The sequence below is a fragment of the Octopus bimaculoides genome, chromosome 12, assembly GCF_046866305.1.
Source record: "Octopus bimaculoides isolate indiv1 chromosome 12, ASM4686630v1, whole genome shotgun sequence".
In the NCBI taxonomy this organism is placed as follows: Eukaryota; Metazoa; Mollusca; class Cephalopoda; order Octopoda; family Octopodidae; genus Octopus; species Octopus bimaculoides.
This window is the reverse complement of record NC_142939.1, coordinates 50,667,953-50,694,698: the sequence shown is the minus strand read 5'-3', so window position 1 is coordinate 50,694,698 and position 26,746 is coordinate 50,667,953. Positions and strand designations below refer to the sequence as shown.

Below are 26,746 nucleotides of genomic sequence, written 5' to 3'. Positions count from 1 at the left end.
TGTTTTTATAAAAAAATCTTTCAACCTCATTATGTCATACAAATAAATTATTTATACATCCATAATTCTCCATTTTCTTTTCATCTTTCTCTCTCTCTTTTTCTCTCTCTCTCTTTCTCCCCCTCTCCCTCTCTCTCTCTCTATATATACACACACACACACACACACACACACACACACATATATATATATATATACATATATGTATATATACATATACTTGTAATATAGGATAAATTTTTTTCAAAAATTTCATCAAGTGGCCAACATATTAAAATACCTTTTTAGGTGAAAATTATAAACAACTGTTTATAAACATATATATATATATATATATATATATATATATATGCGACGGGCTTCCACAAAGTTTCTGTCAATCAGAATCACTCACAAGTCACTGGTCGACTCGGTTGGGGGGGGGGGGGCTCTCGTAGAAGATATTTGCCCAAGGTGCCGCGCAGTGGAATTGAATCCGAAACCACATGGTTGCAAATCAGCTTTCTTGACCACATGGGCATTCCTGCATTCATTATGTATTTTTCATAAATAGTGAGTCTGGTTTCCTTTCTTGACTAATTGCAACTGTTTCTTTTGCGAATATTTCCTTGATGCTAATGATAACACGAAAGGCCTTAAAATTTGCTAATTATCGTTTTCTCTCCTCTGCTTATAAAGTTAATGAGGCCAATCATTTTTTAATGCATGCCTTTGATTACTGGGATATAAATCAATTAATTAAATTTATCTCCATTAGTCCAAGAGTCAAATATGTCATAAAATGTCTTCTAACGATTTAGTAGCAAGTCAGTCCTCATCGCTGTGGTATAGCTTGCGCTTTTGTATGGGAGTTTCGCCGCCTACATCGGTATATGGCACTGGGCAGCGCTGGTGTCGTGAAACACCTACAGAGCTGCTTCACTGCATGATAAGACATCGAGTCCTGCATTCGGGGCCGGAGTACAGCAGCACCCTCAACACATAAGTGTTTACCCTAAATGTTCAAAATAGAAAAAAAACGGAATGACCATATATGTAAATAATAGTTCTTCCTTCTTGGTGTTGATTCTTCGACGTTTACTGGTTACTCCGACGCGAGAAGCAAAAAGAAGAAGAAAAAAGCGTGTAATATGCAACACAGGCAGTAAAAAAAAAAAAAAAAAAATAGAACAGAGTGGTGACATTTAGTAGAGATGACCCGGAAGTTGTTTCTTTCTGATTACTATAGCAAACAGCAGTAGGTTTCTTCAACTGATTACACGTTGATTGGTTAAAATTACTCAAACACGAAATTTTATCAAAAATGTTCAAAGTAAACCGTGTTCTGCGTGAGAAATTATACCGGTATGCGAAGTTTCAAACTGTTTAGTTAAAAAAAAAAAATTTAATTCTGTGAGCCAAACTGAACAGATCCGATAACAGAGTTTCTCGTAACCAATCACGCCATCTCAAAAAATAAATTCAGAAAATGCAATTTCAAATGAAACTATGGATCACCTACTTTTCATTAAACTTCCAACAATTTGATAGTTTTCTAAACATCCATGGAATTTCCAAGGATGCAGTCAGTTAAATATATAAATATGATAGCTAAGTAAACATGCTGTTACGTAGGCGAAAGATTGCGTGAACACACAGCGATTAGAAAGAAAGAGAATGACTGAGAAGTGGACAGAAGAATGAATGGCGATTGGAAAGGCAGCTAAGAAGAGGAAAGGAAATATAAAAGGAGGTAATGTATAATAGGAGAAAGAAAGAAAGAAAAAGGAACGAAGGAGAAAAAGAGATAAAAAGAAAGAGAAAGGAAGGAAGAAGGAAAGAAGAGAATAGGAAAAAGAAAAAGACAGAAATATATAAAGAGATAAGAAAGAATAAGAACAAGAATGAAAGCTAAAAACGAAAGAAAAGAATAAAAAATAAAGACAAGATAGATAGATAGATAAAAATGGTGAAAAGTGTGTTTTGGTTGCCTTTTTATGTTATTACTTATAACTGTATTTTCACGTGTTCTGTCGTCATATTGTGTTTGCAATCTTTGCTCTGGAGAGTTCGTCGCCCTTCATACGACTTCCCTTTTTAATGTGTGTGACATAATATTATTTCTCTCCTCTGCCGTTTTGTTTAGTATTGACTATCAGTGAAATAGCAATTGAAACAGTGCCTCTTAAGAGATTTCAGAAAAGTGATATATCCAAAACGTGAGCTTTATAATGGAAACTCGTCAATGTGTAGCAAAAGTGAACAGAAAGCATTCATTTTATTGTTTGTAATAAGATGCATGGAATCTGTATTTATCTTTCTGAATAACATGTTTGAAATCTTTCGCTTGTGGTTATTACTGTAGAATAATCTATTGACGTGAATATCTATAGAATTAGAAATTATGTATTGCTTGAATCGAACAGAAACGTAAGTAGATATCTTGAAAGACTTACTAATTTTCTTTTTTAGCTTTATTTTTGTTTTTCTGTCTTCATTATTGTAACGGTAGGAAGACGGCGAGCTGGCAGAATCGTTAGCACGCCGGGCGAAATGCTTTGTGGTATAACGGCTCCGTGAGTTTGTTGGTTACGCGTCGCACATGTGTTCGTGGTGAAAATTGCTGTTTATTGGTGTTATTATTTATAATAACTACTCTTTTATTAACTACTGTTTCTGTTAAATTTCTAACCGTTGGAGTTTTTATTTGAAAACACTAAGTGCTTGTAGAAAGCACACGTTTGTTCATTCCCCCGTTGGGGGTTAAAATGTCGTCTAGCGAGGGGCCTAACGTTGGCACAGAAATGTCTGGTGAGACGAAGAATTTTTTGTTGTCTGGTGAGGAGCCAACTACAAGTAAAAAAACCAATGGATTCCCCCGTTACCAAAACGCACAACAAAATGTATGAAATATTTGGAGACGTGTCGGAAAGCTCGTCAGAACTTTCACAAGAAGATTTCCCGACTTAGTCAAAAAGTATTGTGACCAAAAGGATTATCGATGTACCTAGCATCCAGACTGAGCAAACAAAAAAGGTAAACTGCTGCCATTTCTGTGTGAAAGTGAGAGATGGCCCCTTTCAATTATATTTGAGACTCTAAATAAAAGGAGTCCATACATTCAAAACCTCTCAGAAAGATTAAATTAAGTTAAAGAAACAAATATTAATTAAACCTCATTGAGAGACGATAAAGACGGGTTTGAAATTTAAGGTGGTTTAAACTGATAAGGGTCTGTTCTGAAAATGAAACGAAATGACAAGAAAAGAAACAAATATTTATTGACCTTCGTTAAAAAACGGGGGTTGCAAAAGAGAAGAGTGGGAGGAAGATAGATAGATAGATAGATAGATAGATGGGTGGATGGAGGCATAGACACGGACAGACAAGCAGACAGATAGATAGATAGATAAAATGATGTGAGATGCGGTGAGAGGTACTTATTTGTTGCTTTTGTGCTGTTATAGATGCATTTTCATGTACCTCATCATGATATTTTGCTTGTCATCTTTTCTCAGGACTTTTTAAAGATGCGGCGGATAGCGTTGACACCTCTTTCGTTCCACGACGTCGCTTTTCAGTGTATCACCTAATAGTAGCTCTCTACTAAGCGTCTCAAAAAGCAACAAGTTTTAATTAAATCTCATTGAGAAAGGACAAAAACGTAGCCGAAGAGAAATGTGGAATTACTGATAAGGGTCTGTACGAAAATTGAAATAAAATCATCATAAAACTGTGAGCGCAAGCATTATTTTTAAGAGTGGAGCTGACAGGGAAAAATGCAATGAAAATATAGTAAGGATTTCATTGAGAAATGAAAATTATTATGTCGGACTTTTTTTGGAAATTTAAAACGATATTGTTGAAACGTAAAAGAAAGGTGTTATCATTTTAAATGGCCTTATTCTGGAAAAGAGGTTAATTAAACAAGAAGAATTTCAAGGAAAAGTAGAAATTTTCATGTGAAAAAAAATGCGCCCGTGGATTGATGTTCGGAAAAGAGGAAATACCGTTTTTTAAAAGAGAGACGTGGAAATTTACCAATGAAATTCTGCTAGCGTTCAATAATAAGATAAATGTAAGAAGTAATGACTAAAATGATTATAAGAAAAAATAAAATGGTAATGTTATGGTATATTCACCAACGATTTCCACAAATGTACCTACTCTATGTATGGGAATGAATTGTGTAAACCTTGAAGAAATTATGTGAAGTATGAGAGAAAATACCGACTGTGCACACACGTTAGTAAATTCCAAGCTAGGCAACGACCTCTAATTGGCAAATTAATATTGTTACTAGCTTTCAGTTATGGTTGTTATAAAGATAAAACTTGTTTTCTTGACGACCTATTAACTCAGTCACTCACAGCGTATGTTACTTTAATTCATATTTGAAATTCATTTTCGATGCGATAGTTGCAGAAATCCTTCTTATTAATTAATGAATTGCTTCGAACTGAGATTGTCCAATTGAAATTTTAAAATTGGAATGCCTCTTCTAGTTGCTATATATAGCTTGAGAGGGCTGTGGAATTTCTCTTGATTGCAAATTTAAAGATAGAATTGTCATTCATGTATAGGGTCTTAAAGGATCTTTTATCCATACCTATGTATAATGTAATGAGATCCAATTCTTGGGAATACGGAAAATCGCACCAACTTCATAAACATTTGCTTCGGGATTACATTTATGATCGAGGGTACACAATTCTACCTTTTGTCAATGACATAGTTGGTTATCTCAGTAGTTGCGTAAACGTCAATATTTGTTGATAGTGTCTAACTATTAATACATTCATGTGGACACTTGGTGCATATTTGCTAAAAGTATGTAATGGTTCTGTGCGGTTAATATTTGCAACGATGTCACGAAAGCTAGGAAATCAACTAAAGGTCACTTGGATGTCCTAACGATTAGTTAGCTTATGCTGTTTATTGCCGATGGGGAAATGATTTGAAATTAAATTTAAGTTAAGAGTTTACATTGTGGTTGAATCAGGTGTTTTAAACAAGATGACATTTTATTTATGGTTATGTTGTCTCTAGTTTTCTTCGCTCATAAGTTACACCCTTTGAGTAACAATTGCTTTTGAGGGGCGGCATGTTTCGCCTTTGTATAACCTACCACAGCTGCATGGGATGGAGTACACGCTGTCTTCTATCCGTAGTTTCACAAAAACAATAACATGCAACAAAAACATCTTTAAATGATTATTCCGGAGCATATTCACCATCTACTTCAATTACTGCTTTCCATTTGCTTGGCAGACGATCATACCGTCATTTAAATATGTTTTTGTTAAATATTGTTACTGTTTTCGTTGAATAAAATTTGTTGAAGAAAAAAGCCAGTAATTATGCACCAACCCAATATATATTTACACTGTTCATACAGATGTTCATATGTATAAAAACCACGCATTTAAGTCTCTTGTAAAGCGTGATTTAGAAGTGAAGTGTCTGTGTGTGTGTCTGTGTGTGTGTCAGTGTGTGTGTCTGTGTGTGCACGTGCGTACGCACTCACGCACGCACGCACTTATTGTGTGTGCAAAAATGTTTATGTTAGTGCAGCATGCAGTCCAGCGCGTTGCAGTGCATTGTGATTTGGTGTCGCTGCAGGATATGATGTCGTATGCGACTTTATACAAAAAGTAGTACTTGCATAAATTTCTGTTTGTACTGTTGGCTTTGGTGTTCGTAGCGGTGGTGACGGTTGTTTGTGGTGATGGTCATGGTGTTGGTGTTGTTGGTTGCGATGGTGGTGATAGTGCTGCTGCTGATGATGATGGGGGTGGGGGTGGGGTGGGAGTGATGGTGGTGGCGACACATATTCGGTTTTCTCACAATATCTGAAAGAATTCCACTCTTGAAGCCAAATTATTTCAACATTAATATTTCAGCTGACAATAATGGACTCTCATTATCTCTCTCTTTCTCTCGCTTACTCTCTCTCTCTCTCTCTCTCCCTTTATCTCTCTCTCTCTCTCTTTCTCTCTCTCTCTCTCTCTCTCTCTCTCTCTCTCTCTCACTCACTCATACACACATACAGACAAAAGCGCACATACATTTATATACGTATACATACATACATACATGCATTCATACATACATACATACATACATATGTGTATATACACACAGATGTATAAATATATATATATATATATATATATATATATATGTATGTATGTATGTATACGATTGTGTGTCCATATAAATGCATCATACATTTGCAGATAGCTCCCAGCTTTTCAAGAAAAAGCCATTTCAATTATAGATGCGTAACCTATCTATGCATATTTTTGTGTACAGAGTAATACATATGTATATATATGTGTGTGTGGTGGTGGTGGGGAAATATGCAAGTGTAAACGTGGTTATGATAAATGTTTCTCTGATAAGCAATAAAACTGACTGAATTATTTATTTACTAAAATAATTCTGTGATATTTTACTCATCGTAACTTAGTTCATCCATTTATATCAACTGAATACTCTGGTATTAGAGTCATACGTACAGATACTGTTACACACACACACACACACACACACGCGCGCGCGCGCGTGCACTGGTGTCTAACTGCAGATTTGTATATACTTTGAATGTAGGACTGAGTGACTTTGGATCGCCGGGCTCCAGAATCATACAAGGACCTCACATTGCATCAATATTGACTCATTTCAATGATTCTTTCTAGCAATGGCTTTGCTCGTATACGAGAAAGCAGCTAAAATGTATGTATGTATGTATGTATGTATGTATGTATGTATGTATTATATGGAGACAACTAGACAGATCAGAAGAAATTAAGGATTGTCATTGATGAAGTCGCGATTGGCAATGCAAAGATTTTGTCAAACCAACTTACTGATTTATTGATCAAGCAAGCGATTTGTTAACTGGTTAAATAATAATAATAATAATCAATCCTAGTTTTATTGGCTATAAGGGCTAATATAAATTAAAAACATGTAAGACAGGACAAAAGTTACAAAGGGTTTTGTCCGAAAAGAAAACGTTCGTGTAAACGGTGAGGAAAACAAAGAAAGATATAACAAATTAAACTCCCAATAGGGGGAGGCGCTTCGAAAGGTGACACGTGGAAAAACCCATAAAAGCCACGGGAACCTGGTCAGAAAATAAGAAAGGGGTACAGAGCCCTTTCTCCAATAATAATAATAATAATTACCCCTATTTTTGCAGAAAAAAGTGTTGGCACCAGCTAACTGGCCGCCAACACTTTTTTCTGCAAAAGTAGACATCACCATCTGCGACAGATGGTGATGTCAAAGTGAGAGTTGGCAAAGCTGCAGCAGTTTTCAGAAAGATGGGGAAAATCTGGGCAAGTAAAAGCATTGGTTTGAAAATAAAACTGCGTATATACAGCACCATCGTGTTACCAACAGCACTGTATGCCAGTGAAACTTGGAAAGTAACATCAACAATATCCAAGAAACTGGATGTATTCCATCAGAGGGTCTTGCGGAAAATATTGAAGATATCCTCTCGCGACCACATCACAAATACTGCACTCCTCCAGCGAGCACAAGACATCGTGGTGGCAGAGAAGAATGAGACTAGCCAGGCATATTTTCCGTATACCAGACCAACGTTAAAATAGCATTTAGATGGGAACCGCCTGGCGGAAAGAGAAAGAGTGGAAGACCAAAAACAACATGGCGCAGATCGTTCAAAGCAGACATAGCAGTAATAAACAGAAAACGGGAAAACATCGAGAGAGAGGCTGCCAATAGAGATCAGTGGAGGTTGTTGTCTGCCCAATGCGCCACCAGACACGGGATGGACTAAGGACTTTGCTGTAATGAAGCTATACATATAGATAACGTTGCCTGTCAAACAGTTACTCTAAAACAGTGGTTCTCAACCGGGAGCCCATCTGAACCCTAAGACTCCATATCAGATTTGGGAGAGGGGTCCACATAAGTAAAATAGTAAATTGGGTCCACAGTGTTATTTTAAGGGTCCATGAAAACTTTTGCTATAGATGTATTTGTCGCAAAGAAACATCTAGGTTCCTTTCTCTAATATTTTACAAAGTTCAAGTGAATGTGTAATGAACACAATGGGTATTTTGAAAGCAGTATCTATAAAATTAGTTTCTAAACATTAAATAGGGACCCATCAGAATAAAATAGTAATCAAAGGAGTTCATAGATAAAAAGTGGTTGAGTACTACTGCTCTGAAAGAACAAGTAGGAGTCGTTCTACAGTCACAATGCAAGACAATATTTTGTAAAGTTGACTCAAGTTTATATAGGTCTGAAGTTTCCACCCTAGAAAGAATATTTTTGCCACTACCTACGCTATCTTCTTGTTCTCTACTGATTTAACATCCAGTATTAGATTTACTAACATTACTTCATATGTTGGTAGATTGTAAAAAGTTTGAATTCGTGTGTATTTGGTTATTATTGTTATTTTACGGTTATTACTAGTGCAAATTTCTTACGATATTTTTACTAAGTGTACAAAATTGTCATCTTTTATATCATGTCCATTAATTAAGTTACCATAAATTTTATTACTCTTGAGAAGTATGGCAGTACTACATTTATGGGAATATGTTTTGTATTTTTGCTATTGTTTTCTACATTCTGAATCTCACTCACTTTGGCGCTATACAGATAAGTAGGATGTATCAGAGTTTTTACTGTGTGCGCGACCGTGTGTTATTTTTATTATACTTATTCATTTTAGAGGGATTAGTATTTTATAATATCCGTTAAATTTAGTGTAGTAGCGAAAGAAAATTTAACCGTATACTTGTTAAAAATGTAGCGATGTTTGTGATTAGGAGGAAAGTTCCCATTCAATATATCAAGGAAAATTTCATTTACACACAAACGCACATATGTATGTATGTATGTATGTGTATTATACGTATGTATATGTGTGTGTGTGTGTGTATATATATATATATATGAAATTTCACTTTAGCATAGTGGTAGTAATAACCAATTATTAGAAGTCAATATACTGCTAATTTAGAGAGAGCACCGGGTGAATATAGAGCATATACACATATATACAAACATGCACACACACACACAAATATATATATGTACTTCTACATGAAAGCGAATAATTACGTATAAATTTGTATAAAAACGTATACCTCTCTCTTAGTTATGTACAAATGAGTATCCTTACATCTGAAAGGCGTACACATATACTTCCATGATAGCACAATTGTATATATATATATATGTGTGTGTGTGTGTGTGTGTGTGTGTGTGTATGTGTATGTATGTATATATATGTATGTATATATATATGTATGTATATATATGTATATATATATGTATGTATATATATGTATGTATATCTATACATGTGTGTGTGTATATATATGTATATTTATACATATGTGTATTTATGAATATATACATATGTGCGCTTGTCTGTATACGCACATATATATAAATGTGTATGTGTGTACGTGTATGTATATATGTGTGGTTGTGTGTGTGTGTCTGCATATATGCATATATGTATACATACATACATACATACACACACACACACACACATATATATATATGCATATATATATATTTATATATCGTACTTACATTCATATACTATACATACATACATACATACATACATACACGCGCACACTCGCACATGCATATACATACTGTCGCATATACACATTCGTTTCCTTGCAGAAGACTTGTTGGAAAAAAGAGTAACTTTTTTTTTTTTATCTCATCATAGCTAAATGGTTCTTAAAACATTTTATTTCAATGAAATTTTCCTGTTACCGAATTTTTAACGTTAAAAGCTTTCCATTCTCCGAATGAAAATAAAATCAAGACAAGACACACAACATCACAGCAAAAACAACAGAAACACAAGCAACACGAATAACAAATATAAACAAAAGTAAACAAGAAGAAAAAGTCGTCCACGTTTCTAAATATTTTCGCGTAGTTTGTTGGCTTTTTTCTTCCTATCAGAATCTTCCGATCAACTCCATTTTCTTCTTCTACGCCTGCATCCATCTCGTCGTCATCGTCGTCATCACTGTCATCATTATCATAATCATCGTCAGCGTCATTGTTGTCGTCGTCATGGTGATCGTGATGCCCGTCAACATCATCGTCGTCACTGTCATCACCATCGTCGTCATCACCATCATCGTCATCATCATCACCGTCGTCGTCATCATCGTCATCGTCATCACTGTCATTATTATCATAAACGTCGTCAGCGTTGGTACCATCGTCGTCATCGTCATCATCATCATCGTCATCGTCGTCATCACCATCGTCGTCGTCATCACCATCACTGTCATTATTATCATAAACGTCGTCAGCGTTGGTACCATCGTCGTCATCATCATCATCGTCATCACTGTCATCATTATCATAATCGTCGTCAGCGTCGGTGGCATTGTTGTCGTCGTCATGGTGATCGTGATGCCCGTCAACATCGTCGTCGTCACTGTCATCACCATCATCATCATCGTCATCATTGTCTTTTCATGGTCATCGTTATCATTGGCAATATCATTGTAGCCGTTTTCGTCGTCGTCGTTGTCATCATTACCACGACCATCATCATTGTCATCATCAACACCACGACCATCACCTTAACTCCATAACACCATAAGATTTTATATTAACCTGATTATCCCGTCGGATATTAGAAAGCCAGGGCAATTTAGATATACGATAGCGATTTCCAGATACCGTCGATAGTGATGGTCATTTAGCATGGAACTCCTCAAAAGCCGAGAAGCATCTGTGCTGATTTGGACCTTGTTTTTCCACGGTAGACATAAGCATTCTTCTGTAATTGATCAAAGTGGCAAGCCTCCTCGTTGTATCCGTCGTTGTTGGTGGTGAAGGTGGTAGTGGTTGGTGGTGGTGGTGGTGCTGCTGCTGCTAGTGGTAGTTGTAGAAGTGGTGGCAGTAATTGCAGTGGTGCTGGGGTGATGGTAGTGATGATAATACTGTTTAATGGTGTTTTTTATTGTTGGTGTTGAAGATGATGATGATAACGATGATGATGATGATGATGATGACGACGATGATGAGGGTGATGATGATGAAGGTGGTGGTGACGATGATGGTGCCAACAACGACCATAATCACACCTTCATGTTCTAAACCGAAGTTTTATTCTTTGACATTTGATTTTTTTCTCATTGTTCACACAAATTTCTAAATTACATAGCCACCGTCGCCTTCACTTTTGTTAACAGTGTGTTTATTTCCGTAACATCGTCATCATAACCACAACCACCAACGCCACCATCATCATCATCATCAACAACATAGTAACCACCCTCATAATGAACATCATCATCATTATAATCACCGTCGATACCACTGGATGTTGAGTCTCATGGAAGAGTTGACAAAAGACACAATAATTGGCGATTTGCTAGGGTCCAGAAGATCACCTCCAACTCAGAAAAAACACGAGACCCTAAAAGCATATCGTTCATGTCTCTATGCCCCTGCACTCAGTCTGTCCCTGACGTATCTCTTCCCCATAACTCATCTTTCAAACACCACCCTTCCATTTCTCTTCGAATACGGTACTATTCCCACAGCTGCTGTAATTATAAGAATGGAACTTCACGTATTTTATTCCCCCCTTTTTCTTTTCCCACTCTTCTTAGAACCACTTACCTCGTCTCTCACAGTTCCATTATTATCCTTACTGCCTTTCGCTTCCACTTTTCTCTTGTTCTCCCTCTCATTCTATCGATGGCAGGTCTCTCTATGTTCGTGTTCCACTCCTATGAACCTCTGATCTTGTCCCTAGCACTGTGCATCTCTTGCATATTGTCCACACTTCACATCACTTATCATAACACCCTCCAGAGTTTCAGACCCCACTTCTCTGATTTCTCTATTGAAGTTTTCCTTCAGTTGCACCAGGGTCTCCAGTTTGTTGGCATAAACCCTCTCTTTCAGGTATCCCCACAAGAAAAAATCTGGCCGAATCAAGTCTAGGGAACATGAAGGCCAGTTGACATTGCTGGGAGATTATTCTCTCTCTAAAGCACTGCATTGTTTCTCTTGCAGTATGAGCAGTTGTCCCATCTTGCTGGAACCATGTGTGAGGTCTACTTTGAATGGCCGAGCACAAAAAGGTCTCAATCATGGATACCTGAAAGAGAGGGTTTACATCAACAAACTGGAGACTCTGGTGCAACTGAAGAACATCAATAAAGAAATCAGGGAAGTGGGGGCCTGAAACTCTTGGAGTGTTATGGTGCAAGTTTTGGAAAGAGTACGGATGTGCAGAGCCGAAAATGGCTGCCATTTAAGCGATGTCATTTTTTCATATGTGATGTAGTGGTGTTGCAAAATTTGACTTGTGCATATTAATTTCCATTATGTCCTTTATATTGTATCAAAATTTCATGCATTTATGTGTGAAGTTAAGGAAGTTATTAAAATTTGAAACCTATCAGTGACTTTTGAGACACCATGTATACACACACACACACGTGTGTGTGTGTGTATATATGTATATATATTATTTTCACAAAGGTAATTCAAAGAGCACACAAACAGCAACATTAGCAAAAGGATTAAGGAAAGAAATAACAAAGAAAAAAAACCCAGATAATATCAGAGAACATGAATAAAAATAAGACTTGAAGGCTGAATTATTTAATAAAGAAACTTTTATATATATTTTTTTCTTTCGATCTATCACATTTTCCCTTGAATACACAAGTCTTCTTTTGTCAGCCATATTTCGATGGTCTTCGCAAGGTGAGGCATTTTGAATGGGACCACAGGGGTCCTGATGCAGGATAGGGAGCAGAACCCTTCGCAAAGAAATTTTAAAAAAAATGCTTTAGTTAAAGTTGAAGGAAAAGCAGGATTAAGGTTTGTTAGCTTTTTTTTTCTTTTTTTTTTTTTAAGTGAAGATGTTTTCATTTTTTTCCCTTTTTTTGGTTTCTTCAAAAGCAGATATCTTGCAGTGATGCATGTATGTATGCATATATATATATATATATATATATGCATCTATATGCTTATGTATATGTATTTTGTGTATGAGTGTGCATGTGGGGAAGTGAATGCATGTATGTCTATGTATTTGTGTATGTATGTGTGTGTGTATATATATATATATATATATATATATATATATATATATATATATATATATATACATATTTTTTGAAATTTCTAAGGTCCTATTTAGCTAACCAATTCTGCTATACTTAGTAGCAGCTGGTGTTGTTGTCTCCTTCCTAGCCTTTGAACTCTGACCATTGCTTAAATAAGTAAATAAAAACAGCTAAAAATCTTGAAAGCCCTTCTATCATCACACTTGGGAACTGGCGATCATGCTTATTGCCACAACACTCTCAGACTATTTTTCTCAGGTCCAGAAACCAAGAAAGCATCAATTTATTTTATTATGCTTACACAGCAATGCAACACTGCACTGTATGAAACCTATTTACAACTAAGCAGACATGGAATATTGACAATTAAACTGTTTGGTCATAGGTCTGAAGCAGTGCTGTTGATAGGATGTGAACTACTGATTCATGAATCACTAGCCCAATTTTAAATTAAGACGTTCATCTTTGGATGTGATGACTGATGACAAAGCTAATTTTAATCCTTTCACCAGTTGTACAGATAACAAACCTATTAGAACACAGTGGGAAACATATATAGACACAGCATGGCCGAATGGTTAAGAAGGCTGCTTCACAACCATGAGGTCCTGGGTTCAATCCCACTGCATGACATCTTGGGTAAATGTTTTTTATCATATCCTTGGTTCAACACAAGCTTTGTGAGTTAAACTGGGTAACTAGAGACTGTATAGAAGCCTATCTGATAGATTGTACCTGTAATTTAAAAGTCTAGCCTTGTCACATAGAATTACACCAACTCTGCATGAAGGTTATGTTATGGGTATACGTGTCTGTGAAATACTCAGACACTTACACCTTAAATCAATGAACATTTAATTGGGAAATAAATACAAGATAGGACAGGATACTAGAGCTATTAATGACAGATTTTCCTATATTAAAAATAAAAACCATGTAACCATTTCTGATATATAAGTGAATTGAGTTTATGCCAAAAGAGGCAGCCATCCCTGAGATACAATGAAACACCTGTAGTGGATTTGATCTACCAGCCCAAGGGCTAGAATTTTCACCATCTTAGCTACAAGGTTATTTCATCTCAACACAACCAATTGAAGCCATTTCATTAATCTAGTTTACATTAAATAGTACTTCCTTACCTGAATCTGAACTGCACATCCTTTATGAGAAACTCACTGAATATTGTTCTACAAGGTTTTTTTTTTTAAATGTATATATTAATAACTTTAGAGAAAGTTAATATATTCATTGTTATCATCATCTTTCTCTTCATCATAATTTTTGATGGTGGCAATGGCGCCGTCTTCACAATACTCAGCAGCATCATTGTTATCTTAATCATCATTATGTTTTCAACAGATCCATGTGAGCTTCAACTACACCATCAGGTGCATTTCCATGTTCGAAAATGTATGTGTAATATTGTCTTTTGTGAGTGTAGAGTTGTTTCTATACTACATCTATTTTACTGTGTTGTTCTGGGTTCAAATCCCAACGAGGTCGACTTTACCTTTCAGGGTCAATAAAATTAAGGACCAGTCAAGTACATGGGTAGTTGGTATTGAGTTAATCCCCCCCCCCCCGCCTCAAAATTGATGGCATTTTATCTAAATCAGAAACTATTATTATTATTATTATGCTACTTCTGTATATCACTACGTATGTATCTGCATGCATGTATATATATATATACATACACATACATACATACATACACACACACACACACATATATATATATACACACATATCCATAAGTAATTTTTCCTTGGTTTCATCCTTGAAAATGTTCATTACAGGGTGATTAGTGCAATCATTCTGTTCAGCCATAATAATTATGTTCGTTGTTTGAATACAGTTTCTGAGTGTGGCTAACAGACTTTCCTTTCAACAAATGCTTCTAGAGTGGTATCAAGAGGGTCTGGAATTTATAGGGGACGTGAGTACTCAATTGCATTAACCTCAGTACTTAACTGTTTACTTTAATTTATCAACACTAATATTAATAAATGAAAGATAATGTTAACCTAGGCAGAATTTGAATGAAGAAGGAGGAGAGGGAGAAGAAGAAGAAGAAGAAGAAACAATAACAGCAATGTAGTGAAGTGGTGCAGCAGTTCATCATATCAACCCCAGTACTTGACCAAAAACTTTTTATCAACTCTGAAAGGAAGAAAGATAAAGTCGACTTCAACGTAATTTGAAATCAAGGTGTAAAGGGTCATAACCGGATTTGTTTAACCCTCAAACAGTTCTACCAAACTACCTCATGGTGACAATAATAATAATAATAATAATAATAATAATCCTTTCTACTCTAGGCATAAGGCCCGAGATTTGGTGGGAGGGAGCCAGTCGATTAGATCGACCCAGTACACAACTGGTACTTAATTTATCAACCTTGAAAGGATGAAAGGCAAAAGTTGATCTTGGCGGAATTTGAACTCAGAACGTAAAGGCAGACGAAATACCGCTAAGCATTTCATCTGGTGTGCTAACCATTCTGCCAGCTCACTGCCTTAATAATAATAAAGGGAAATGAGAGAAAGAAAGATCCCTTGGAACTTCTTCTGAAATTATAATTTTATGCTATTTTCTTTATCCAATTTTTGCAGTCAAATCTCTCCTTTGAATCTGAAGTTTGTTAGATTTCGAATTTAACAACACCAGCAACAACATCATCAACAGCAACAACATCAGCAGCAGCAGCAGTAACAGACTACAGATAAATTGGCAATAAATGGCGCATGGTTTGTCTTATATGTTTATAGACGTGGGTCCAAGTTCTGTGGTAAGCCATTGACTTTTCTTTCCATCCAAGGGGTTATTTAACCCAGTATTCTACATGCTATTATTTGTAGCTTTATCTACTTTCAGTTCCACCATTAAAAATAAATAAATTACTATATATATATATATATATATATATATAAAAACATATACGCATACATATGAGTGTGTGTATGTCTATCATTTATATGTATGTGTGCGTGTGTGTATATATATATACATACATATATATATATATGTATATGTAATATTTCATAGTTCCATAGAAAATGTCATCTCAACTCTGCTAGTGGAACGGTTTCTCTACATAACGCCTTTATTTCAATGAGAGAGAGAGAGAGAAGCAGAAGTGAATGAGAGAGAGACAGACAGAGACAGGGGTGAATGACAGAGAGAAAGAGAGAGAGAGAGAGAGAGTGAATTGAGTTAAAGGCATGGTGAGTGAGAGAGAGAGGATGAGGTTTAGGGAAATGAAGAAAGATAGAATGAAGTAAGTAGATAAGTTGAGATTCAGTGTGAAATATGGAAAAACAGGTAAAAGAATATTTAGGTGAAGAAAGAGTAGAAGTAGATAAAGAGAGAGAGAGATGTAGAAAAGGTTGATAGAGCAGTGTAATGAATATAGAAGAATATAGAGAAAGAGGTGTATATAAGATAAAATATGGTGGGTAAATAATGCATGCAGAAATTGGAGTCAAGAAAATGACTATCAAAACAGAATGGAGAAAAATTAAGAAAGATAAATAGATGCAGAAGATGCAAACATGGGAGAAGATGCAGACAGGGTTGGAATTGTTGGGAGAAAATAGTAGCAGAAATAGATTGTAATAGATAAGTAGATAGAGAGAGAGAGAGAGAGAGATAAAAGAGAAAGAGAAAGAAGGTGTAAAAAAAAAATAGAAGATAGAAATATGGTATTAAAGAAAGGGAAAAACAAGTGAGAAACACAGAATGTGATTGAAGAGAAAGAGAGAGAGGGCAGAGAAAGAGAAGAGAAATAAGGGAAGTGTTATAAAAAAACATTGTTATTAATATCTTTATGCTGACATCCTGGCAACATTTAACTAAGCCAGAAAAAGTGAAGAGCGAATAAAAGGGAGGTAATAATTGTTCGTGTATTTATATTTTAGTATTGATTTCTTTTGGTTGACTTTCTCCAGAAACACACGCAGGCACACACACTCACATACGTGTAACAGATATAAATATGTGTGCGGATGTGTGTGTGTGTATGCATCTATCTATCTCTCTCTCTCTATATATATATATATATAATGTGTGTGTGCATATATACATATATGTAAGTATAGAATATCTGTAGTGGTGTACAGATTTTATATATTGATGAAAGAAGGAAATAGTTAGAAGATAGTGAACTTTTTATTATTATTATTATTATTATTATTTATGGTATTCTTATAAGAGCTCTCATTCCAACTGGAATTTTTCAAAAACTTTTGAAAAATTCCAGTAGGAATGAGAGCACTTATAAGAGTATCATAAATAATAATAAACAGTAATTCTCCAACGTCTGGCTACTTTCTTCTTTTATATATATATATATATATATATATATGTATATATACATACACAGATGCATATATAAACACACAATGTGTGTATGTATGTATATGTATATATATATATACACACACACACACACACACACACACATATATAGTCTCTATCACACACACATGCATTGACAGCTGTACACATGCTTTTGCTTTCAGACAACATGCATTGGACATGCATTTTAAATATGGCTTGTGCATTTTTGCTTTAGATTTTGACTGGGTCCGGGGAGTTTTGAATATTCTTAGAAACTTATGCCTTGTAGCTACGTGACTGTGTATAGGGAACAATGACAAGACTAGTTAGAATTGTTACTCCCATTATTACTCCATATATAAAAAACGAAAACTTGTCCACGACCTCTGCACAGAAGTACCATTCATATTTTCGCCGAGTCAGCGACACAATTCCCATATTGGTCACACTGTCCGTGTCGTAACTGGATTTGTAGTTGCTCGGATGGCAACAAATTGTACGGCTCTGTTGCGATTCGCCATCTTGGGTATTTTTTGTTAATTCTTTGCATGTAGGGAAATCCGTTGTGTTTGCTTCACTCATTTCCAAGAGGTCGCTAAGCGACGTGGCTAACATTCTTGAACCTCGCATCTCTTCACAAGACACGATTGGGTGCTGCCAGTCTCGAAGTCTGGTGATGGTGAACTTACTCAGACATTTTTTGCACATCCATAGCAGACAGGGTGGTACTTTTGGACATAGCTTCTCGTCAGCATGTTTACGGATGTTCATCACAACGGTCGCCATGATCAGTGAAACACAATTCAATGTCATCACCAAGATGAGGAAAACTCCTGTAAAATACGAAAAAATATATACATACATTAGTAAATTGCTAATTAAACTAGCATTAATTATAGAATTATTATATAGGATTTATGTACTTTAAACCTTTATCATTTAAACTGGCGATTATCTGGTCCAAATATTCTACCAGTCTTATGTTCAAACTGGCCAGATTTGGCCTCTTACACCTATCCTGCAATGTCATTCCCAAAATAAACAATCACATCATTGAAATCCCGAAGACAATGCATGATTAGTTCAAATCAATGTGAATGAATTAGCATTACATTTGACAGAGTAGCCTGAACGTCAAAGGGTTAAATGAAGTGTTTGGTTGTGATGTGATGAGGAAAACATTATTGTTGATTATGCTGGGTGAATCTTGGATACACTTCCTATATATGGGATTACTATACTAACATGGCATTGGGTATCATACTGTTGCCTAATGCACTGGGTTAAATTGCTGAAGAGGTCATCTTTGTTAGGCAAACTCCCAAAGGAGCAATTGGAAACATAAGTAGCCATGCACTGGAATTTGGCAATAAACACACCAGCATATGTCTTCTATCAATATCTCATTGATCTGTCTTTCCTAAACCAGAAGAGAATGCTTACTCTTTATACTCTCCAGTTTCCACCGAGAATCTTCCTTTGTCTGGTGGAAATTATTTATTATACAAATGCTTGTATACAGTGAACTCAGAACATACACATTGCTCACAGCACATGTGCACAGACAAAACACACACACAACACAAAATATAAACATATACATACACACATACATGCGAGAGTCACAGTACATAAGTTCAACACAAAATACACAACACTTACACACAAACACAGGTTCAACAGAAAATCATGCTCTTGCACACACACACACACACACTGATATGCACTAAAAACAGTCATACAAAATTCAGATTATAACACAGAACTCTAAATGCATACATACAACAAAGTACACACACACACACACACACACACGTGCATGCATACAGCAAAAAAGGCATGCATAATACAAAGCGCATATATACAATGCAAAGAAACACGCACACCACATAACACATACACATTCTCAAGCATATAAACCACAGCTAAATATACAGAAAACAGAAAAACCTATGCACAAACATACACATAAGCTGCAAAACACATGCACAACACATACATATGCATACATGCTTACATCAAAAATGATGCACAATACCAAATATGCACATACACACAAACATGCACATATTCATACAAACACACACACACAACACACACAAAGTATATATACAAACCAGAGAGAAAATCTTATACACATAGGCATAGATGTAAATACCACAGAACACACACTAACATACACACACACACACACACAAAATATATATAGAAAACAGACAGAAAACCTTATATACATTGGTACACAGACACATATGCACACACACTATATAACATACATATACACACACACACACATGTATACATACATTAAAAATTACATGCATACAAAAAACCACACATACCACATAACATATATACAATACACAATACACATACAAAAACATGCAGAAAACCCTATACACACACATGCTTAATTTTGCTGTTCAGAAGTGGATAATATTGCCTACATAACACCATCGACCTTTCCTTAAGAGAAAATCTCTCTTACATTTAATTCTTTTTTCTTCTGCCTTTTTTTTTTTTTTTTTTTGGTTTTGGACTTCTAAATCGAAATGTTTCTCGTTAAATTCGCACCACGATGGGAGAGCTTTTGCATTCAAAAGACATTCTTTTATTATAATTTATCGCAATCTCGAATCTTTAACTTGGCTATTCTTTAGCTGGAAGCCAGAAATAAAATTTATCACCGAGGAATATCAAACTGTTTTTCTGTAGGGGATTAAAGTTTTTAGTAATCACTGGAGAAAAGATTTCTGCACAAATGAAATAATACACAGTTTGTTTTGAATCGTTTTCAATTTTGTTTTTAGGTTTGACTTTTTGTATTTTTTTGTTTCATATATTTCATAAATGTTTTCATTTGATTCTTTGATGCTTGTTAAATTTCTTGTTTTTCTGCTTTATTTCAGTTTCATTTTTCATACATGTACGTGTGTATGTGTGTGTGCGTGCACATATTTGTATGTATGTATGTATACACACATATATTAATCCTAGAAATGGTAAATCCACAGATATTTGCAGTAAAAATCTCCACTGTATGGAGCAAGCTGTTCATCACTTGGATTCTCATTTCTTCTTCATGCACAAACCATTCTTTTCTCTTAAAGTAAAACTATATTACTCTCAACTCCAACTGTACACATATTTGGCAAACAACTGATTCACACACACACCTTTCAACTACAAGATATAACCAACTAGGTAACCCCTACCTCCTAGAAACAACAGGTAAGAATTCCCCCTAATCACACCACTCTTACTGTTGTTAATAAATCAACAGGAATGTACATGTTAGATGATGTAGTCCTAAATATCAATAGCAGTAAAATAGACATAATCACAGCCCTTGATTATGTCTGTGGGTTTTCCTCTGTCAGAACAAAATGAAGGATACAGAGCAACAACAATGAACTGACAGACACACTGTTCTTTTGCTCTCTGCCCTATAAACAGCCTCAGCCACTTAATAAATTCTTAAATCGAACATCAATCACATCAGTCTGAATTATATAGTGACAGTGCCCCACCTTCACTCTCACTTGTCTCAGATCAACTAAACAAAAAAACTGGATAGAATTTACTCAAATATGGAAATATTTCCATGCAAGCTTGACCTCCTTCCTAGTGTGTGGCATCTTGTCATTTCTTTTTTCTGGTTTCAATTCAACCCACACCTTGTGAATGAAGCTGGGTAGATGGAAACTATAGAGAAGCCCATTGGGTGGGTTGTATCTGCAATTCAAAAGGTACATTGTGTCATGCCGATTCTGCTTAAGATACATGTGTCTGTGGGATACTCAGCCATTATTTCCAGTGGGTAGAGGTTACCTAGTTGGCTGAATCTAGTTTTTGAAAGGTGTAAGTGAATTGATAGTTTGCCAAATATGTGTACAGTTGAAGTTAAGAGTAATCTAGTTTTACTTTAAAAAGAAAAGAGAGTCCAAGTGATGAACATCTTGTTCCATACAGTGAGATTTTGCTGCAAATATCTGTGGATTTAGCATTTCTAGTATTTATACATATTTATATATGTGGTCCACTACACTTTTGTATTTTAATTTAGATTAACAATGACATATCTGTTCATTCTTATTTCATTCTGGCAGACTTGAATATCTGATCACTGTTGTTTTACATCGTAGCAGAACACTCACTCCTCTAAACGATGTATATTCTAAACACTCATGACTCACTGATGTAAGGAAACTTTGAGACACTATGGTGTCTCGGCCTTATTGTGTGTCTTCTCAGTCAAAGCTACCTACTGGACTGATGATCTAACAAGAGGTCCAGGCTCTTGTTTGCAGAAATCAAGAACCGAATTATTTGTTAATGTGTTGATGTCTACCAAACAGATCATAATCCATGGGGTGCCGAAAGCACAGCAAGAATCCAAACAATAAGGTATTTATTCACTCTTAATACATTTTAACAGATTTGAATGTAAACACCTGATCGCTGTTGTATTCTGTCTTCAGAGAACACTTCCTCCCTCTTGACTAAATTGTTCAAATATTTTGTGATGCCAACCCCTATCACTAGATTTTAGAACCTTAAATAATTGGTTTGTCTCTCTCTCTCTCTCTAGTGCAGTGGTATTCAACCATATTTTGTCTATGGACCCCTTTGATTCAAATTTTACACTACTGGAATCCCATAGCTATTTGATGCTTAAAAACACTTAATGTAATTTTATAATTAAATATTTTAAGTAATTGTATAAACAATTGTTAAAATATTTTGTGCATTCTCTTACTCTTTTACTTGTTTCAGACATTTGACAACAGCCATGCTGGAGCACCGCCTTTAGTCGAGCAAATTGAGCCCAGGACTTATTCTTTGTAAGCCTAGTTATTCTATCGGTCTCTTTTGCCAAACTGCCAAGTTACGGGGACGTAAACACACCATCATTGGTTGTCAAGTGATGTTGGGGGACAAACACAGACACACAAACATACACACACACATATACATGTATATATATACATACATCGATACGATGGCCTTCTTTCAGTTTCCATCTACCAAATCCACTCACAAGGCTTTGGTTGGCCCGAGGCTATAAAAGACACTTGCCCAAGGTGCCACACAGTGAGACTGAACCCGGAACCATGTGGTTTGTAAGCAAGCTACTTACCACACAGCCACTCCTATGCATTGTAGAAGCATAACCACTTAATTGCACATAATCTTTAACAACAAAATCTTCAAGAGCCACATGGACCCCTGATGGCTATATGGACCCTGATTGAGAATCACTGCTCAATATATATCATTTCCGATATATCATTTCTTTTAAAGACAACAGGGTTTGAAATTTGGCTGCTATTTCTAGCTAGTCAAGTAATCCCACAGAAGCTCACTTGTGGCTTGTTGGGCACTCTTGTGACAGTTATTGGTGTTGTTTTCCTCCAGATTAGCCCTTGCTGAGAAGAACTTTAAGCAAAGTGTTCCAGCAGTGATCATCCGATCATTTTAAATATCTTTGTCTTTCCATCACCTCCTTTTTTACCACCACAACTCTCTACTTCTCCAGCTACATTTTCTTACCTTTGTCTTTCTTCCTCTTCCTTTCTCTCTCTCAGCCTTTCTGCTCATTTGCATTAATCCTATCACATGACATCCACTATTATTGCTGGTGCCAACACAAACTTAATCCCCAAGTACACAGGCTCAAATACCCAAACTTACACACACACACATATGTATACATACACATACATAAACTTGTATACATGTGTATACATATATGCCATATGCATGAGTGTATATATATATACACACAAACATCTATACGTATGCATGATCATATATGTGTGTGTGTGTGTGTATATATGTTTTATATATATGTATGTATGTATATATGTGTATATATATACCTGTATATATATATGTGTATATATATATATATATACACACATATATAAGTGGATATATGTGTATAGGTATATGTATATATATGTACGTGCGTATATATACGTATGTGCGTACGTATATATACGTACGTACGTACATACATATACGTCCGTACATACATACGGACGTACGTACGTATGTACTTACGTACGTATATACATATGTACGTACGAACGTAGATATGTATGTACGAACATACGTATGTATGTACGTACGGACTTATGTACGTATGTATTCGTACGTACATATATAAGTTCGTACGTACATATATATATATATATATATATATATATATATATATATGTACGTACGTACGTATATGTATGTACGTATATGTATGTATATATACGTACGTATATGCATACATACGTCCGTATGAACGTACGGACTTACATATGTACGTACGTACGTACATATATACGTACATACGTTTATATACGTATGTACATACGGATATATACGTATGTACGTACTGACTTATATATGTACGTACATATATACATACGTACATATATAAGTCCGTATGTACATGCATACGAACGTAGATACGTACGTATATACGTATGTAATATATACGTACGTACATACATATATACGTATGTAAGTATATATATGTTTGTATGTACGTAGGTACGTATATGTATGTACGTTTATATACGTACATATATATATATATACGTACGTAAGTACATACATATATATATGTACGTACGTATGTATATATAATGTATATATACGTACGCACATTTATACACGTACGTACGTGTATACATGTACGTATATATATATATATATATATATATGAACGTGCGTACGTACATATATAAGTCCGAACGTATATACATATGGAGGTACGTACGTATGTATGTACTTACGTATATATATATATATATATATATATATATATGTACGTACGAACGTAGATACGTACGTATATACGCAGGTCCGTATGTACGTACGTATATATATGTATGTACGTACGTATATATACGTATGTACATGTACGTACCTGCATACGTATATATAGTACGTACATACGTATCTACGTTCGTACGTACATATATACGTATATATGTACGTACGCACATATGTACGTACGTACATATATATACGTACGTACATATATACGTATGTACGTACGTACATACATAAGCCCGTATGTACATGCATACGGACGTACGTATGTATGTACTTATGTACGTGTATATATATATGTGCGTATGTACGTACGTAGATACGTATTTACGTATGTATATACGCACGTCCGTATATGTATATATATACGTACGTACATACATACATACATATATATACGTACGTACATATATATACGTACGTACATATATGTACGTACATACATATACGTACGTATATATATATGTACGTACGTATATATATATATATGTATGTACGTACGTATGCATGTACGTACACATGTACGTACGTACGTATATTCGTATGTATGCACGTACATACATACGGACGTACGTATGTATACATGTTCGTACGTATATATATGCATGTATGTACGTACGTACGTATATATATATATATATATATATATGTACGTACGTATATATACTTATGTACATACGTACGCATATATGTACGAACATACGTACCTGCATACGTATATATAGTACGTACATACGTATCTACGTTCGTACGTACATATATACGTATGTCTGTATATACGTATATATGTACGTACGCACATATGTAGGTACGTACATATATATACGTACGTACATATATACGTATGTACGTACGTACATACATAAGCCCGTATGTACATGCATACGGACGTACGTATGTATGTACTTATGTACGTGTATATATATATGTGCGTATGTACGTACGTAGATACGTATTTACGTATGTATATACGCACGTCCGTATATGTATATATATATACGTACGTACATACATACATACATATACGTACGTACATATATATACGTACGTACATATATGTACGTACATACATATACGTACGTATATATATATGCATGTACGTACACATGTACGTACGTACGTATATTCGTATGTATGCACGTACATACATACGGACGTACGTATGTATACATGTTCGTACGTATATATATGCATGTATGTACGTACGTACGTATATATATATATATATATATATATATGTACGTACGTATATATACTTATGTACATACGTACGCATATATGTACGAACATACATACGTATATATATCTATGATACATACGGAGGTACGTACGTATGTATGTACTTACGTTTATATATATATATATATGTACGTAGATACGTATGTACGAACATACATATATACGTATGTATGTACGTACGTATATACGTATGTATGTATATACGTACGTATATACGTACATATATATAAGTCCGTACATACATACGTACGTACGTATATATACGTATGTACGTACGTATGTACATGCCTGCATACGTATATACGTAAGTACGTACGTATGTATGTACGTACAAACATACGTATATATGTACGTACGTATATACGTATGCACGTACGAACGTAGATACGTATGTACGTATATATACGTATGCAGGTACGTACATGTACTTACGTATATATACGTACGTACATACATACATACATATATACGTACGTACGTACTCATGTACATACATACGAATATACGTACGTACGTATATAGGTACGTCCGTATGTGTGTACGTATGGACTTATATATATGTACGTACGTATATATGTACGTATGTATACATATATAATAAAGTAAAGTTGTGGAATACCGTACGAGTGGAAATATATATGAAAGAAGGTTTGAAAATGCCCTTATTTTTTTAAAATATTTATTTACTTAACCGGTTTCACTTTTTTAGAAAAAGATTATCAAAAGTCTTTGAGAATAATAAAAAATGTTAAAAAACAGTCTGAGTATTAAAATGCATATATACATTCTTTGATGATAAAATATATTTAAAGTATAAAGCTTTGTATGAACTTTGTAGTGTTACATACTGATTGTCACACATTCTCTGATATTAAGGTGAAATTGTTAAAAACAGTGTATGAAAATACACATATGGAAAAATACATATACATATTCTTATACATATTCTTTGACAATCGAATAAAATTGAGAAGGAACTGACCTGGCCTTTTTCTCTTGTGTTTATTGAAGGAATGTTTTACTGTCTTAGGAGACAGTATGACTGGCTAGCTGGGGTGGGAGAGATGAAGAGTTAAAGAAGATTTTTTTATTTTTGGTTGGTCTGTGACAGTCTGTCATGGTTCACTGGTTTTTGGGACTGGTTTTGTGCACATCTCTGTGTGTGTGTGTGTGTCGTTTTTATTGGTCCAAGAGTTTATTGTGGAATGTGTATATGA

General features: G+C 35.1%; 1 protein-coding gene across 2 annotated transcripts in view; it reads right to left on the bottom strand.

The window, feature by feature from the left end:
- Positions 1-12,638: 12,638 nt before the first annotated feature.
- LOC106867144 (neuronal acetylcholine receptor subunit alpha-10) overlaps positions 12,639-26,746 on the bottom strand; it is a 109,741-nt gene continuing 95,633 nt past the window's right edge. For both annotated transcript variants that reach the window (XM_089361053.1, XM_089361054.1), the window contains one exon: positions 12,639-18,289. In XM_089361053.1, coding sequence (XP_089217179.1) covers positions 17,733-18,289 — 557 coding nt within the window. In that variant the 3' untranslated portion in view covers positions 12,639-17,732. The remainder of the gene's footprint in view (positions 18,290-26,746) is intronic.